This window comes from Lithobates pipiens, unplaced genomic scaffold (genome assembly GCF_037356315.1).
Source record: "Lithobates pipiens isolate NorthernLeopardFrog02 unplaced genomic scaffold, aLitPip1_a1.2 Scaffold_1, whole genome shotgun sequence".
Classification (NCBI taxonomy): Eukaryota; Metazoa; Chordata; class Amphibia; order Anura; family Ranidae; genus Lithobates; species Lithobates pipiens.
In genome coordinates, this window is record NW_027507685.1 from 157,209,871 (window position 1) to 157,223,120 (window position 13,250).

Sequence of the window (13,250 nt, forward strand, 5' to 3'; positions counted from 1 at the left end):
GGAGCTTGTTGTTGGAAATTCCAACCGTGTGTAGGCTCCATCAGACATTTTTTGTTGTAATTTCCGACAACAAAAATTTGAGAGCTGGTTCTCAAATTTTCTGACAACAAAATCCGTTGTCGTAAATTCTGAGCGTGTGGACAATTCCGACGCACAAAAGTCCACGCATGCTCAGAATCAAGCAGAAGAGCCGCACTGGCTATTGAACTTCATTTTTCTCACCTCGTCGTACGTGTTGTACGTCACTGCATTCTTGACTATCAGAATTTCCAACAACATTTGTGCGACCATGTGTATGCAAGACAAGCTTGAGCCAACATCATTCGGAAATAAATCCCAGAATTTTGTTGTCAGAATGTCCGATCGCGTGTACACGGCATTAGTATGAACCGGGATTTAAGTAACCTGTCAGGGGGCTTAGCTGCCTGCCAAGTCATGCTCCATGCAGTACAGTGGAACTGTTCTAATCAGAGCAACTCAAGTCTCTCTAAATTAGAAAATGGTTCCTATACTACTTGGGGGCAACTTCGAAGCGGCTTGCATTGACTTCTATTACAGAAGTCATTTGCAAGCAGCATGGTACGGGGCGGCTTCAGAGTTGCACAACTTTGAAGCCACCCCAGTGTGAACCTGTACCCAGAATTTTTCTTTACCTTAATGCATAAAAGGTAAAAAACTGTCTTTAGAACCACTTTAAGTGATTTCTTACACCTAAAATTCAAGTGAAAACATCAGTCAAAAGACATAGGGGAAGACATACATACTTTATAATAAAAATTTTATAATAAAAGCCAGAAATAGATAGTGCAGTTTTCTCTCCTGCTACCATGGGTTGCAGGAAAGACGATCTATCGATTCTCCCATCAACTCAGTCAGTGTTGATGGGGCAATCCCCCCCGCTGAGCCATGTGTTCTCCTGGAGGGGATTTGTCCCTGCCGGGAGAACACACAGTCATCACTTGTTGTAACCAAGTCAATTAATGGAACGACTTGGGTACAATCAGCCTGGCTCTAGATGGATCGAATCTTGGCAGTCCCTGCTGAACCGGCCGAGATTCAAACCATCTATAGCCGGCTTAGGGCTGGTTATACACAACTTGAATTTTATTGTTCAGCTCTACAGTCTGAAAGAGAAAAATCAGTTGACCTCTCCCCCCCCCCCCCCCATCTACGTTAATTAATGGAGGGATCTTCACCTGCTGTTTGAATACCTTAATATTAACTGCATCCGATAGAATTATACATTGGATTCTTGTATAATCCCATGTGACTGGTCCTCTTTAAAATGTATACAAACTTTTTTACATTTTGAATAGGTAGTGAGGGGTTAGCAACCCACCAATAAGCAATTGAAATTGCTCCAAGGCTTCTGAGTGTGTGAGTCCATTGAGAGCTGGTAACAGTCTCCTGGCATGCAAATAGGATGCTGTGAACCCACATCCAATTCGCACCAGTGTAAATCCAGCCTTAAAGTAATAATAGTTAGCAGAAATTATTATTCTGGGATACCACAGCAGCTGATCATTTGACCAAATACCTAGGATTTAGTCATGTGATCTCTTCTGGTGAAAGGCATTGACTGATATGAATTCTGAACCTGCCCTTCAGAAGATTACATGATCAAAAGCTTAAGGCATTACGTGACTGGCCTCTGTGGGAACTAGAGGGTTACATTTTCTGCTGCAAAGTATTTTAGGGCTGCTGTTACCTTTCATGGCTTTGAGAAAAATTGGAGAGCAGAAGGGTTTTCTTTTACTGTAGTTTGTATTTCCTATAGCGTATGGGCATGAGTGAAAAACTTCTGAATTAGCCATAATTGTTCTGTTTGTATTACCAGCAAATAATCTGACTAAACAACTCATGCAGTTTTTAAGTGTACCTGTCACAAATCAGAACATTCAAACTGAGCACATGATAACAAATGGGATCAACAGAATAGGATTCTATAGAAAGCTGAAGATAATTGTATATCTGACATTCTCTCTTGAGCCTCGTTTTTTCTAAATTTGTGAAATCATCCAATATTGATAAAAAAAAAAAAAGTTTTTGATTTCCTTAACTTTTTCCCCATCTGCTTTCTGGTTCCACTGAAGGCATTAATGATGTAGCCCCCTGATAAGGCAATGTCACTAGAGCCTTCAGACATTTTGTACCTAAGGCTGGTCATAGACTGTGCACATTTTTTTCCTACAGCCACAGGTTGCAGGAAAGAAATTTGCAGGATTCCTCCATCAGCACAGATAGGAGAATCTTTCCTGCTGGGTCATTGTGTTCTCCCGGCGGGGAAGGGGGAGACGGGGTGGGAGCGGGGAGGAAGCAATCACCACCAGGAGAAGACAGTGATTATCGCTAACAGCTGTAGCAGCCACTTGTGATAATCGGAGTCGAATCCACCAGGCTGGTTGTACCCAAGTTGATCGATCAACTTGGTACATTCAGCCGGCCAATTAATTTCCAGCTGAGCCAGCCCAGATTTGAACCATGTATGACTGACCTAAAGCTGGCTATGCATTATACAATTTTCCTATTCAATTTTCTTTAGATTTACCTTCAACTATGTAGTGCAAGGGCCTGCTTGATTGCAAACAAATTGAAAGTGTTTAACCTCATATTATATGGTTTTGGTAAATCTAAAGGAAAATTGTACAAGATAATTGTATAATGTACGGACAGCCTAAGCCTCAAGATGTTGCACAATTCTGACACTGCACACACAAGAAAAGCGTATGTGCCTCATTCCATTTATCTTATTTGCTGCTGCTGTTAAAAAAAAAAACTCTGCCACAGAGCTCCAAGATCTCAGTGGAGGGCTTTTTTTTTTAAACACATCTCGCACATGCACAGGACAACACACTTCTCAAAATGACTGCACAGGAGCACAGACAGGGACTGCACAGAAGCAACCTGAAAAGAGATCCACAAAAAGAAAAAAAAACAGTGTGGACATAGGTAACTGTACTTGCTGATATGCAATGTATTCTATATTGTTGTCATTTTCTTTCAGAGCAGGGGATCCTCTTTAAGGACTCAGTTGGGAGATCGTGGCTCGGATCAGGCTAAATTTTTCATCTTGGCTACCTGTATCTTTGGATCTATTGATTGCTGTTTTGGATTTTGTTGAAGGTAAACTCTTTTTGCCTAGGTTGGTGATACCCAACAGACGATAGGTTGCATGTGCATAAGCAAAAAAAAGACAGAATTTCACAAAAACAAATGACAGTAATTATGAATGTGACCTTCTATGATAATAGTAACAAGTCTTACTCTGTCTCCAGGGGGACCCGGTGCACCTTCCATCTTGCCATCCTCCCCCTGTTCTCCCTGCAGAGAAAGATAGTATTTCATTATATACATTTTACAATGTAATTCCCGTGAAGAGCTGGCAGCATGTTGCAACTGGTAACAGCCTTCAGTCTAGGCATCATGCCCTATGCTAGCTGCCAGCTAGTTTTGCAGTGCCCCTCTTTACATGACCCAGTACACAGCAAGCAGTTAATGTGCCTGAAAGAGCAGAAAGAAAACAAAAAGCCTAAATTCTGTTTAGATTATATGAATGAGTGAGAAAAATAGAGCAATGGCAAGTGACAGGAGAAAATGCAGAGAAGGGGGGCCAGAAAGTAAACATGCAAAGCTTCAAACACACATGATGAGGGGAGAGAAAGATGGGCGTGTTGTGCTTGGCAGAAGGCCCACACACAGACTCATTTATATAGTAAGACCATGCATCTGCAGTGTTTTGAATGAAGGGACCTGAAAAAGTCACATATATATATCTTCCTTTTGTCTATACAAATCTGGCCACGATTCTCATTTAAACAGAGAACTAAGAAAGCCAAAGTAAGTGTTTTCTTTTCAGTCAATTTAGACTCAGTTTGGATGGGATTTGATTACATTGAGACGATTAGCCAAGGCAGAAACGTATCTGTTTTGCATTATTCTGCAGCACTGAGATAATTAGTCATACATTCAAATGTATCTTCATCAATTGGATTTAGAGGTTGCCCAGTGGAAACAGATACGATAGATAACTTATGTTCATATCTTCCAACTATCAATCAAATCCCACTTCCCTGTGTGTGGCATATCAATCGTGTTGTTCACTATTGATCAATCAGAAAATAAATTGATCATTTAACAAAGCGTGTAAGGCCACCATTTGTTTTTCTTTAACCAAAAGTTAAATGTTCTTAGATCTAATTTAAACACTGTCACGGTTTTGTTGTCCCCATCTTTATTACCAATTATGGCCTAGTTCTTTACCTAAACAGGTTACTTTCCATAAAGCTGACCTGCCATTTAAACACTTTACATGCATGTTTTAAGCTCAGCTAATGTTCACAAAAAAGGGATGTCTAGCATTTCACCAGAAAGTGGTATCATTACTGTTGTAAGAGGATAAAAAAAATGTACTCCCGAATCGTTTTCTTGGGAGTCCATTAAGGGTAAAAAAAAATCCAGATACTGCAAGGTTAAACTGCTGCCTACAGGAGGATTTGGAAAATGGGAAGCAAAAAAAAAAAAAAGAAGACTATTGTGGCACAGCCCAGGATAACCCCTTCTCTTCCCAGCAGGCCTCAGTTCGTACCACGCAGTACCTGGAGCACAATTTTAAGCACAGAGGGTGATACTTGTGTCTGTCAAAGGCCTCCTAAAAAAGGATTTTACAAGTACAAAAATCCTATTTCTTTCTAATCCACTGAAGGACATACGTTACTGTCGTATGTCTAAAAGCAGTCCACCTGAGGGGTGGGCAGCGAGCAACAAGCAACAAGCTAACTGGCCCAGCAGAACAGAACTTGGGACTAGCTGCAGTCTTAGCCCTTGTACACATGGTCGGACATTCCGACAACAAAATACGTCGGATTTTGTCCAAAACTGGTGTTGCATACACATGGTCAGACAAAGTTGTCGGAAAATCCGATCGTACGTAACATGATGACGTTATTTAGTTACGTCGGGACTACGTTCAGGCTAGTAGCCAATAGCTTTGGTCTAGGAATTTGATCTGAGCATGCGTGGCACTTTGTCCGATCTGAATTCTCTACACACAATCGGACAAAGTCCAATCGGATCATGTTGTTGGAATGTTTTATAGCCCAGCTCTAAAACTTTGTCGGTCGGATATTCAGACGGAAACAGTCCGATGGAGCCCACACACAGTCGGATTATCCGACAACACGGTCCGATCAGACATTTTCCGTCGGATTGTCCGACCGTGTGCACAAGGGCTAAGAGCCACCTTAAGGACCAGCGCCTGAACCTAACACAAGATGAAACTGAATTTTCTGCCTGACAGAGGAACCTGACAACACAACCAGAGGGAGGACTCGGAGTACCGAGACTGATACCCAAGACAAAGAAGAAAGAGTTACCAACCAGGGAGGAATGATGGAAGGAAGCATCGACACAGACTAAGTTAGAAATGGAAAGACCTGAAACATCTAGGAGTGGAAAAAAAATTGTAAATGGGGAGAGAAAAACAACCAACATGGTTAATAAGAAAGGGAAACCAGTCTCTGCAAGAAACGGGTATCAGACAAGGGAGCTGGGAACAGCTCCTTGTAGGAGAAGACCAGCCAGTCTGAAGGGAAGGCCCTAAGCCCATATACAACTGACCCCATATGGGTCAGGAAACAAAAACTCCATACCCGAAGCTGTAGTCAATCGTATCAATAAGATGCGACTCATCAGGGAAGAACCCTGAATGACTACAATCACAAACCGCAAACTGTGAAAGCTACTTCTGAGCCAACAAGAAAACGCTAGGTACCCAACACGAGTAGGCAGAAAGATTAACCATAAGTTAGTGAGTAGGGTTACGACCCTAATGGAGCGGAGGATACACTCAACACACATACCAGTTACACAAGGCACCTCTGGGGTGAGCTCTAAGCCCTTGTACACACGGTCGGAGAATCCGTCGGAATGTGTCCAATCAGACCGTGTCGTCGGATAATCCGACTGTGTGTGGTATGCATCGGACTGATTCCGTCGGACCCAATTTTCCAACATGTTGGAATTTTGATCGGACCAAGTGCCACGCATGCTCAGATCAAATTCCTACATCAAAGCTATTGGCTACTAGCCTGAATGTAGTCCCATCGTAACGAAATTACGTCATCACGTTCTGAAAGATCGGATTTTTCGCCAACTTTGTCCAACCGTGTGTATGCAACAGTTTCGGACAAGATCCGACGGACAAAATCCGACGGGCAAAATCCAACGGATTTGGTTGTGGAAATCTCCGACCGTGCGTACAGGGGCTTAGAGGGAACATGCAGAAAATCTATCTGTCTAATTGATTTCAAAGTCACAGGGCTAAATGTTCCAAATTTCCTCAGATTCCACAAAGCAGTGCCCCTAGTAACAGCTAGGCTTTCTCAGCAGAGCTGAAGAATAGCGTTAAATCGTCCTAGGATGCTGAGGCATGCTGGATAGTGGACGCGTTATCCTGGACTGACCTATAGATTTTTTTTTTTTTCTTTGTTTGCCAGTGTTCACATATTCCTGTAGGCAACAGTATAATTTGGAAGTATCTGAAGTCCTGTGTCCCTCAATGGAACAGAAATAAAATGTCTTGTACACTCTGGACATGAAGCCTAATGGATCACTCTGAGTGTAAGGCTTTCTGGCCACAGCTAGACTAAAAATAACAGCTACTTATGTTATCTAACATTTTATCTTATGCCAGGTGTACACATATATGCTTTTTGGCAGCCTGCATTTGGGCATGACTGGGCTGCCGTGTCTGTTTCCCTTAAAAAAGGTTTGTGCACCTTTTTTTAAAATGCGGCCGCAGGGAAATTGCATGGTCTTTTTGACCATGCGATTTCTCTGTGGTTCTTGCAAACACGATGCAGGTTGCAGGTGCATGGGGTTGCCATTCAGAATGAACTTACCAAAATACTGAGTCTCCTAAGAGCAGCGAGATTTGACTGCAGGTGGTTGTGGGAACAGATGCAATTACTGCAGCCACATACATGGCTGTGAACCTAGCCTTATGTAGCAGCTACAAATTGTTACTGGTTGGATATAAGAAAAGCTTTTCTCTTTGTAATTTTTTTCTTTGATCTCTCAATAAGAACAATATGCGTGCTGGAGAAAATTATTTATATATTTGAATGAAGGTTGGTGACATCCCTCCTGTTCACTTCAGCATTTTTGAAATACTGGATGATAGCCAGTATGGTATGCAACAGACAGTTTTAACCAAACCTAAAGCGGAACACAAATAAGCAAAGAAACTAAATAGCTGCTCTACTCTGCACATTATATACTCCACATCATCCAAATCTGTATACTCTTCATTACGTTATATACTTTGCACTGCTCCGCTACATATATGAAGTTGTACACTATACTGCACTTTGCTCCACTCTGTACAGGGTCTTCTACATTATATACTCCATTCCGCTCTACTCTGTACACTAGGATATACACTAACCATGTAATTATAGAGTACACACTGCCACTGTCTATTGTCCACTCTAAGAATCACCAGACACCATACTGTTAAGGCCAAACTTGTCCCCAAATGGGCATACTTTGCTAGTTTTAGTGAAATAGTAAGATCACTAAACTGTGAATTCCCATGGTGGATGTGTGCACATCATTACTAGAACAGTATGACAACCAATTTGGTGCCATTTCCTCTTGCACTACAGAGAAATTTGAAATGTAGTTGTTATAATTAACACTGACTGGGGAAAGAAACATGAACAGGCTTTTCTATAGATATATAGGTAGAGGAGGTAGCTCCACAAGGACAATCATACAAATGTCTTTGTATCGGAGTAAACTCTCTTACTAGTAAACGTGGGATATAAATCTAACATTTATATATATCTGCCCACTGAGAGAAAACCATGTTTTTTTTTTTTTTTATGTTTCATGTACAGATGTACAGTATTCCTTGGAAAATTAAGTCCTGCTAAGGGTACAGAGAATAGAAACAGTTTCCATTTTTTCTCACAGTTCCTGGGTAAAGGAGTTTCCCTTCTTTCTGCTGGATGACTTGTGCCAGAAACCATGAAAGTGCAGCCTGGTCCAGCTGGATCCAACATCGGAGAGATTGCTCAGACACACAGCCAAGCTTGTGAGTCATATTCTAGTCTGAACTGGTAAAATAAAGCAGCACTGGATGTTAAAAAGTGGGATGCGGTTAAGGGGTTTACTCCTATCCTAAATCCCTCATTCACCAAAATACTGCGTGTTACGAGGACAAATCTTAGACCTTCATGAATTTATATAGTTACATAGTAGGCGAGGTTGAAAAAAAAAAAAAAAGACACAAGTCCAAACTATGTGTGTGATTTTATGTCAGTATTACATTGTATAATCCCTATATGTTGTGGTCGTTCAGGTGCTCATCTAAGGCCGCGTACACACGGGCGGACTTTCTGTCCAACTTAGTCCGCTGAAACACATTTCAGCGGACAGTCCGCTCGTGTGTGGGCTTCAGCGGACTGTCTGGCGGACTAAGTCTTTCGGAATTTCCGTAATATTGTCCGTCCAACTTTGGTTTCAGCGGACAGTCCGCTCGTGAGTAGGCAAGTTGGACGGACTAAGTATGGCGCATGCTGAGAAAGGATTTACACGGCCGAAGGTTGCATTGCAGTGTATTGGACGTCGTATTTCTAGTCCCGTCGTACGTGCTGTACACGTCATCGCGCAAGCTTTCAACGGACTGTCTGTTCATCGTGTGTGGTCAAGTCCGTTCATTCAAAAGTAGGACGGACTGTCTGTCGGATTGTCTGACGGACTTAGTTGGCCAGACAGTCCGCCCGTGTGTACGCGGCTTTATAGTTTTTCGAAATTATCGATGCTCCCTGCTGAATCCACTGCCTGTTAAGGCTAAACCGCTTTTCTTCTAATTTTAGTGATTGGCCTTATTAAGTTATTATTAAATTATTATTAATGGTATTAATAAATTCCCTTACGCAAAAAAAGTTTTATCCCTATCATGGGTCACCAGTACGGTATTTGTACATTGAAATCATATCCCCTCTCAAGCGTCTCTTCTCTAGAAAGAATAAGTTCAGTGCTCGCAACCTTTCCTCATAACCAAGGTCCTCCAGACCCTTTATTAGTTTTGTTGGCCTTCTCTGGATTCCCTCCAGTTCTAGCACATCCTTCCTGAGGATTGGTGCCCAGAACTGGACAGTATACTCCAGGTGCGGCCGGACCAGAGTCTTGTAGAGTGGGAGAATTATTGTTTTATCTAGTGTTAATCTCCTTTTTAATGCATGCCAATATTCTGTTTGCTTTGCTTGCAGCTGCTTGGCTTTGCATGCCATTGCAGAGTCTGTCATCCACTAGGACCCTCAGGTCCTTCTCCATCTTAGATTCCCCCAGAGGTTCTCCCGGGAGTAGACTGCATTCATATTTTTGCCACCCAAATGCATTATTTTACATTTTTTCACATTAAACCTCATTTGCCAAGTAGTTGCCCCTATTCATTTCAATGCCTATAAGTGGCACCTCATCAGTGCCCACCAGTTCAGCCTATCAGTGCCCATCAGTGCTGCCTCATCAGTGCACATCAAGGAGGAAAATTTGTTAGAAAATTTAGTGACAGAAATAAAATAAAACAAATTTTTTTATTTTTATTTTTGTTCTTTTTTGTTTGTAAAAAAACAAAACCCAGCAGTGAATAAATACCACCAAAAGAAAGCTCTATTTGTGTGAAGAAAATGATAAAAAATGTGTTTGGGTACAGTGTAGAATAACTGCACAATTTTCATTCAAAGTGCGACAGCGCTGAAAGCTGAAATATGGCCTGGGCAGGATTGGGGTGTAAGTGCCCTGTAGGCAAGTGGTTAAAGAATTTCTTTCGATTTTTCTTTCCTCCATTATTTGCCTTTTCATGTTCTATCTTAGCCACCCTGATTGCACCTTTACATTTCTTGTTGTATTCTTTGTAAAGTTGGAATGCTGATGATGATCCCTCAGCCTTTAATTTTTTTGAAGGCCTTCGCCTTTATATTCATTTTTACATTGCCAGTAAGCCACCCAGGACTTTTATTAGCTCTTTTAAATTTATTTCCTATTGGGATGCACTAGCTAATACCCTTAAATAAGGGTATTAGCTAGTGCATCCCAATAGGAAATAAATCTGCTCTTAAAGCATACCCATTTCTCCTCCGTGTTCTTTGTGCCTAAGATTTAGCAATCTCAGGAACAAAAAATCTATAGCAAACTCCCAGTATTACTTTCCCCTTAGTTTCATCCATTTGCAGCTCTACCCATAAGGATTCCACCTCCTCGCCTCCGTCATCTCTCTCATTCACTTGTACATAATTTTTGATATACAGGCATACCCCTACCGCTTTTTTACCCTCTCTATCCCCGCGATATAGGGAGTACCCAATCATGAGAACTGTTGAACCAAGTCTTTGAAATTCCTACAAAATCTAAATCCTCCTCAAGCAACAGTAGCTCTAGTTCTCCCCTATTATCCGGCCAGAGTCTTGGCAGTGGTGGACATGCCACATAGTTTAGACTGGTGGCATACTATCTCCTTATTGAGTATTCCGAGGTGCAAATAGGACTTGTTACTATATTTACCTCGGGTTTAGGTGCTTTAGTCAACCTTTAGTCAACCCTGCTGACTATCTCTACCTCTGGACCCTCCCCCCGTCACCTAGTTTAAAAGCCCTTCTAACTTTTCGGCCATCTTCACTCCCAACAGATCAGCACCCTCCTCATTTAGGTGTAGTCCATACCTTCTAAAGAGCTGGTGACCGACTGAGAAGTTGGCCCGGTTCTCCAGGAACCTGAACCCCTCCTTACTACACCAGCTCCTCAGCCACTTGTTTACTTCTCTAATCTCCCTCTGCCTTTCTGGTGTGGCTCGAGGCTTGAGGTACCGGTAGTATTCCTAATGCCGCGTACACACGATCAATCTATCCAGCGGAAAAGTCTCGAGTCTGCAGGACAATCTGCCCATGTGTGGGCTCCGGCTGACTTTTTTTTACCCAAAAGTCCGGCGGACTTAAAAAGTAGTTTTGACTCAAAAAATCTGTCCGCGTGTGTGCTAGTCCGCCGTACTTTTGAAATGAACGGACTTGCCTGCACGGAGAAAAGTCCGTTCATTTTGAGCGCGGCTCCAGTTAGCCAGGACTAGCGAAGAAAGTCAATGTCGCCACCTTTGGCAGGGAGATTGACACGTCGCTGTCCCCATCACCTGGAAAGCCCTATGCCACTAGGTCCATATCAGACCCTTATCCGAGCACGCAACCCGGCTGGTCAGGAAAGGGGGTGGGGCCACACGGCCCCCCCCACCCCAAAGCACCTTGTCCTCATGTTGATGAGGACAAGGGCCTCTTCCTGACAACCCTGGCCATTGGTTGTCTGGGTCTGCAGGAGGGGGGCTTATCGGAATCCGGTAGCCCCCTTTAATAAGGGGGCCCCCAGATCCCGGCCCCCCACCCTATGTGAATGAGTATGGGGTACAGTGTACCCCTACCCATTCACTTGTGAAAAAAATTTAAATAAAACACAACACACAAGGGTTTAAAACAATTTATTGCACAGCTCCGGGGGTCTTCTGTCTTAGGGGGGTCTTCTCGCCAGACTCCTGCGCTATCTTCTGCTCTTTTACTAGTGGAGGAGCCCAGCTTTCTTCTTAGTTGCCGCCGCCCGGGGGTCTTCTTCCGACTTCGGGGGTCTTGTCCCCCTCTTCGGTTCTTCTTGCTGGGCCTCCGCGCCTTCTTCCAGCTCTTTACAAGTGGTAGCCCGGTCTTCTGACGCCGCTGTCGCAATCAATTTTTAACCCTTGTGTGTTGTGTTTTATTTACATTTTTTTCACAGGTGAATGGGTAGGGGTACATTGTACCTCATACTTTCACATAGGGTGGGGTGCCGGTATCCGGGGCCCCCTTATTAAAGGGGGCTCCTGGATTCTGATAAGACTCCTGCCCGCAGACCCCGACAACCAACGGCCAGGGTTGTCGGGAAGAGGCCCTTGTTCTCATCAACATGGGGACAAGGTGCTTTGGGGTGGAGGGGCCGCGCCGGCCCCCCTTCCCCAAAGCACCCCCCCCATGTTGAGGACACGTGGCCTGGTACGGCTCAGGAGGGGGGGAGCTCGCTCGTCCCCACCCCTTTCCTGACCGGCCGGGTTGCGTGCTCGGATAAGGGTCTTATATGGACCTTGGGGGGACCCCCACGCTGTTTTTTCAGTGTAGGGCTTCCACTTTAAGTCCATACCAGGTGACGGGGCCAGCGGCATGTCAATCTCATCTCCGAAGGCGGCGACATTGACTTCCTTCACTAGTCCCGGCTACCTGGAGCCGCGTTCAAAATGAACAGACTTTCCTCCATGTGTGGGCAAGTCCGTTCATTTCAAAAGTATGGCGGATAGTCCCGTGTGTGGGCAGGTCTGCTTGTTCGGAAATTTGGTGGACTTTCCGGCGGTTTGCCCACCAGACCAAGTCCACTGGATAGTCTGATCGTGTGTACGCGGCATTAGAATATTAACTTGGAGGTCTTTTTACTCAATTAGTAAGTCCTTAAAAAAAATTTTTAAGGGCACTCCATCTTCCTCTGACTTTGTCATTGGTGCCAACGTGCACCATGACAGCCTGGCCTTCCCCAGCCACTCCCAGTAATCTGTCCACCAGATCCGTGATGTGCCGAACCTGAGCGCCCGGTAGACAACATACAGTTTGGCGCTTCAGGTCTTTGTGACAGATTGCCCTCTCTGTCCTTTTAATAATTGAGTACCCTACCACCAGAATCTGTCTTTTCTTTCCCTTGGCTTTACTTCCACCCTTACTGGGGAATTATTCCCCTGACAGCTAGGGGAGTCACTTAGCTCCAGCAGTGCTGGTCCCGGACTAGTTTCGCCAATGTCACTCTACGGGGCATACTTTGGGAGCTGGTTCTGGGCTGGAACATCTCAATGACACTTTCCCCTCTACCCTTCCTGACTGCCACCCATCTACTCTTCTCTGGTGCCTGCCCCTCTTTCACTCCACCTGCCTCTGTACCCTGCCGGGTATGATCCCAAATCTCTTTTAGTGTGGAGGGTCGTCTCAGTGCTGACAGTTGCTTCCCTAGCTTCAGAACCTGGGCTTCCAGGGAAACAATGTGCTTAATTTTTTTTCCAAATTAACAACTAGCTTCCTGACACTAATACTCAACAATACACAGGTACTCAACAATACAATACAGAGGTACTCACAGTCCACATGCACTCGCAGCACCCGTGCACTCGCAGTCAATGTGCACACCTCCCAACTGATTGC

General features: G+C 43.9%; 1 protein-coding gene across 3 annotated transcripts in view; it reads right to left on the reverse strand.

Moving 5' to 3' along the window:
- The window catches only part of COL27A1 (collagen type XXVII alpha 1 chain), a 752,882-nt gene that overhangs the window by 115,827 nt on the left and 623,805 nt on the right, over positions 1–13,250 (reverse strand). For all 3 annotated transcript variants that reach the window (XM_077478787.1, XM_077478785.1, XM_077478786.1), the window contains one exon: positions 3,265–3,321. In XM_077478787.1, the coding sequence (XP_077334913.1) occupies positions 3,265–3,321 (57 nt within the window). The remainder of the gene's footprint in view (positions 1–3,264; positions 3,322–13,250) is intronic.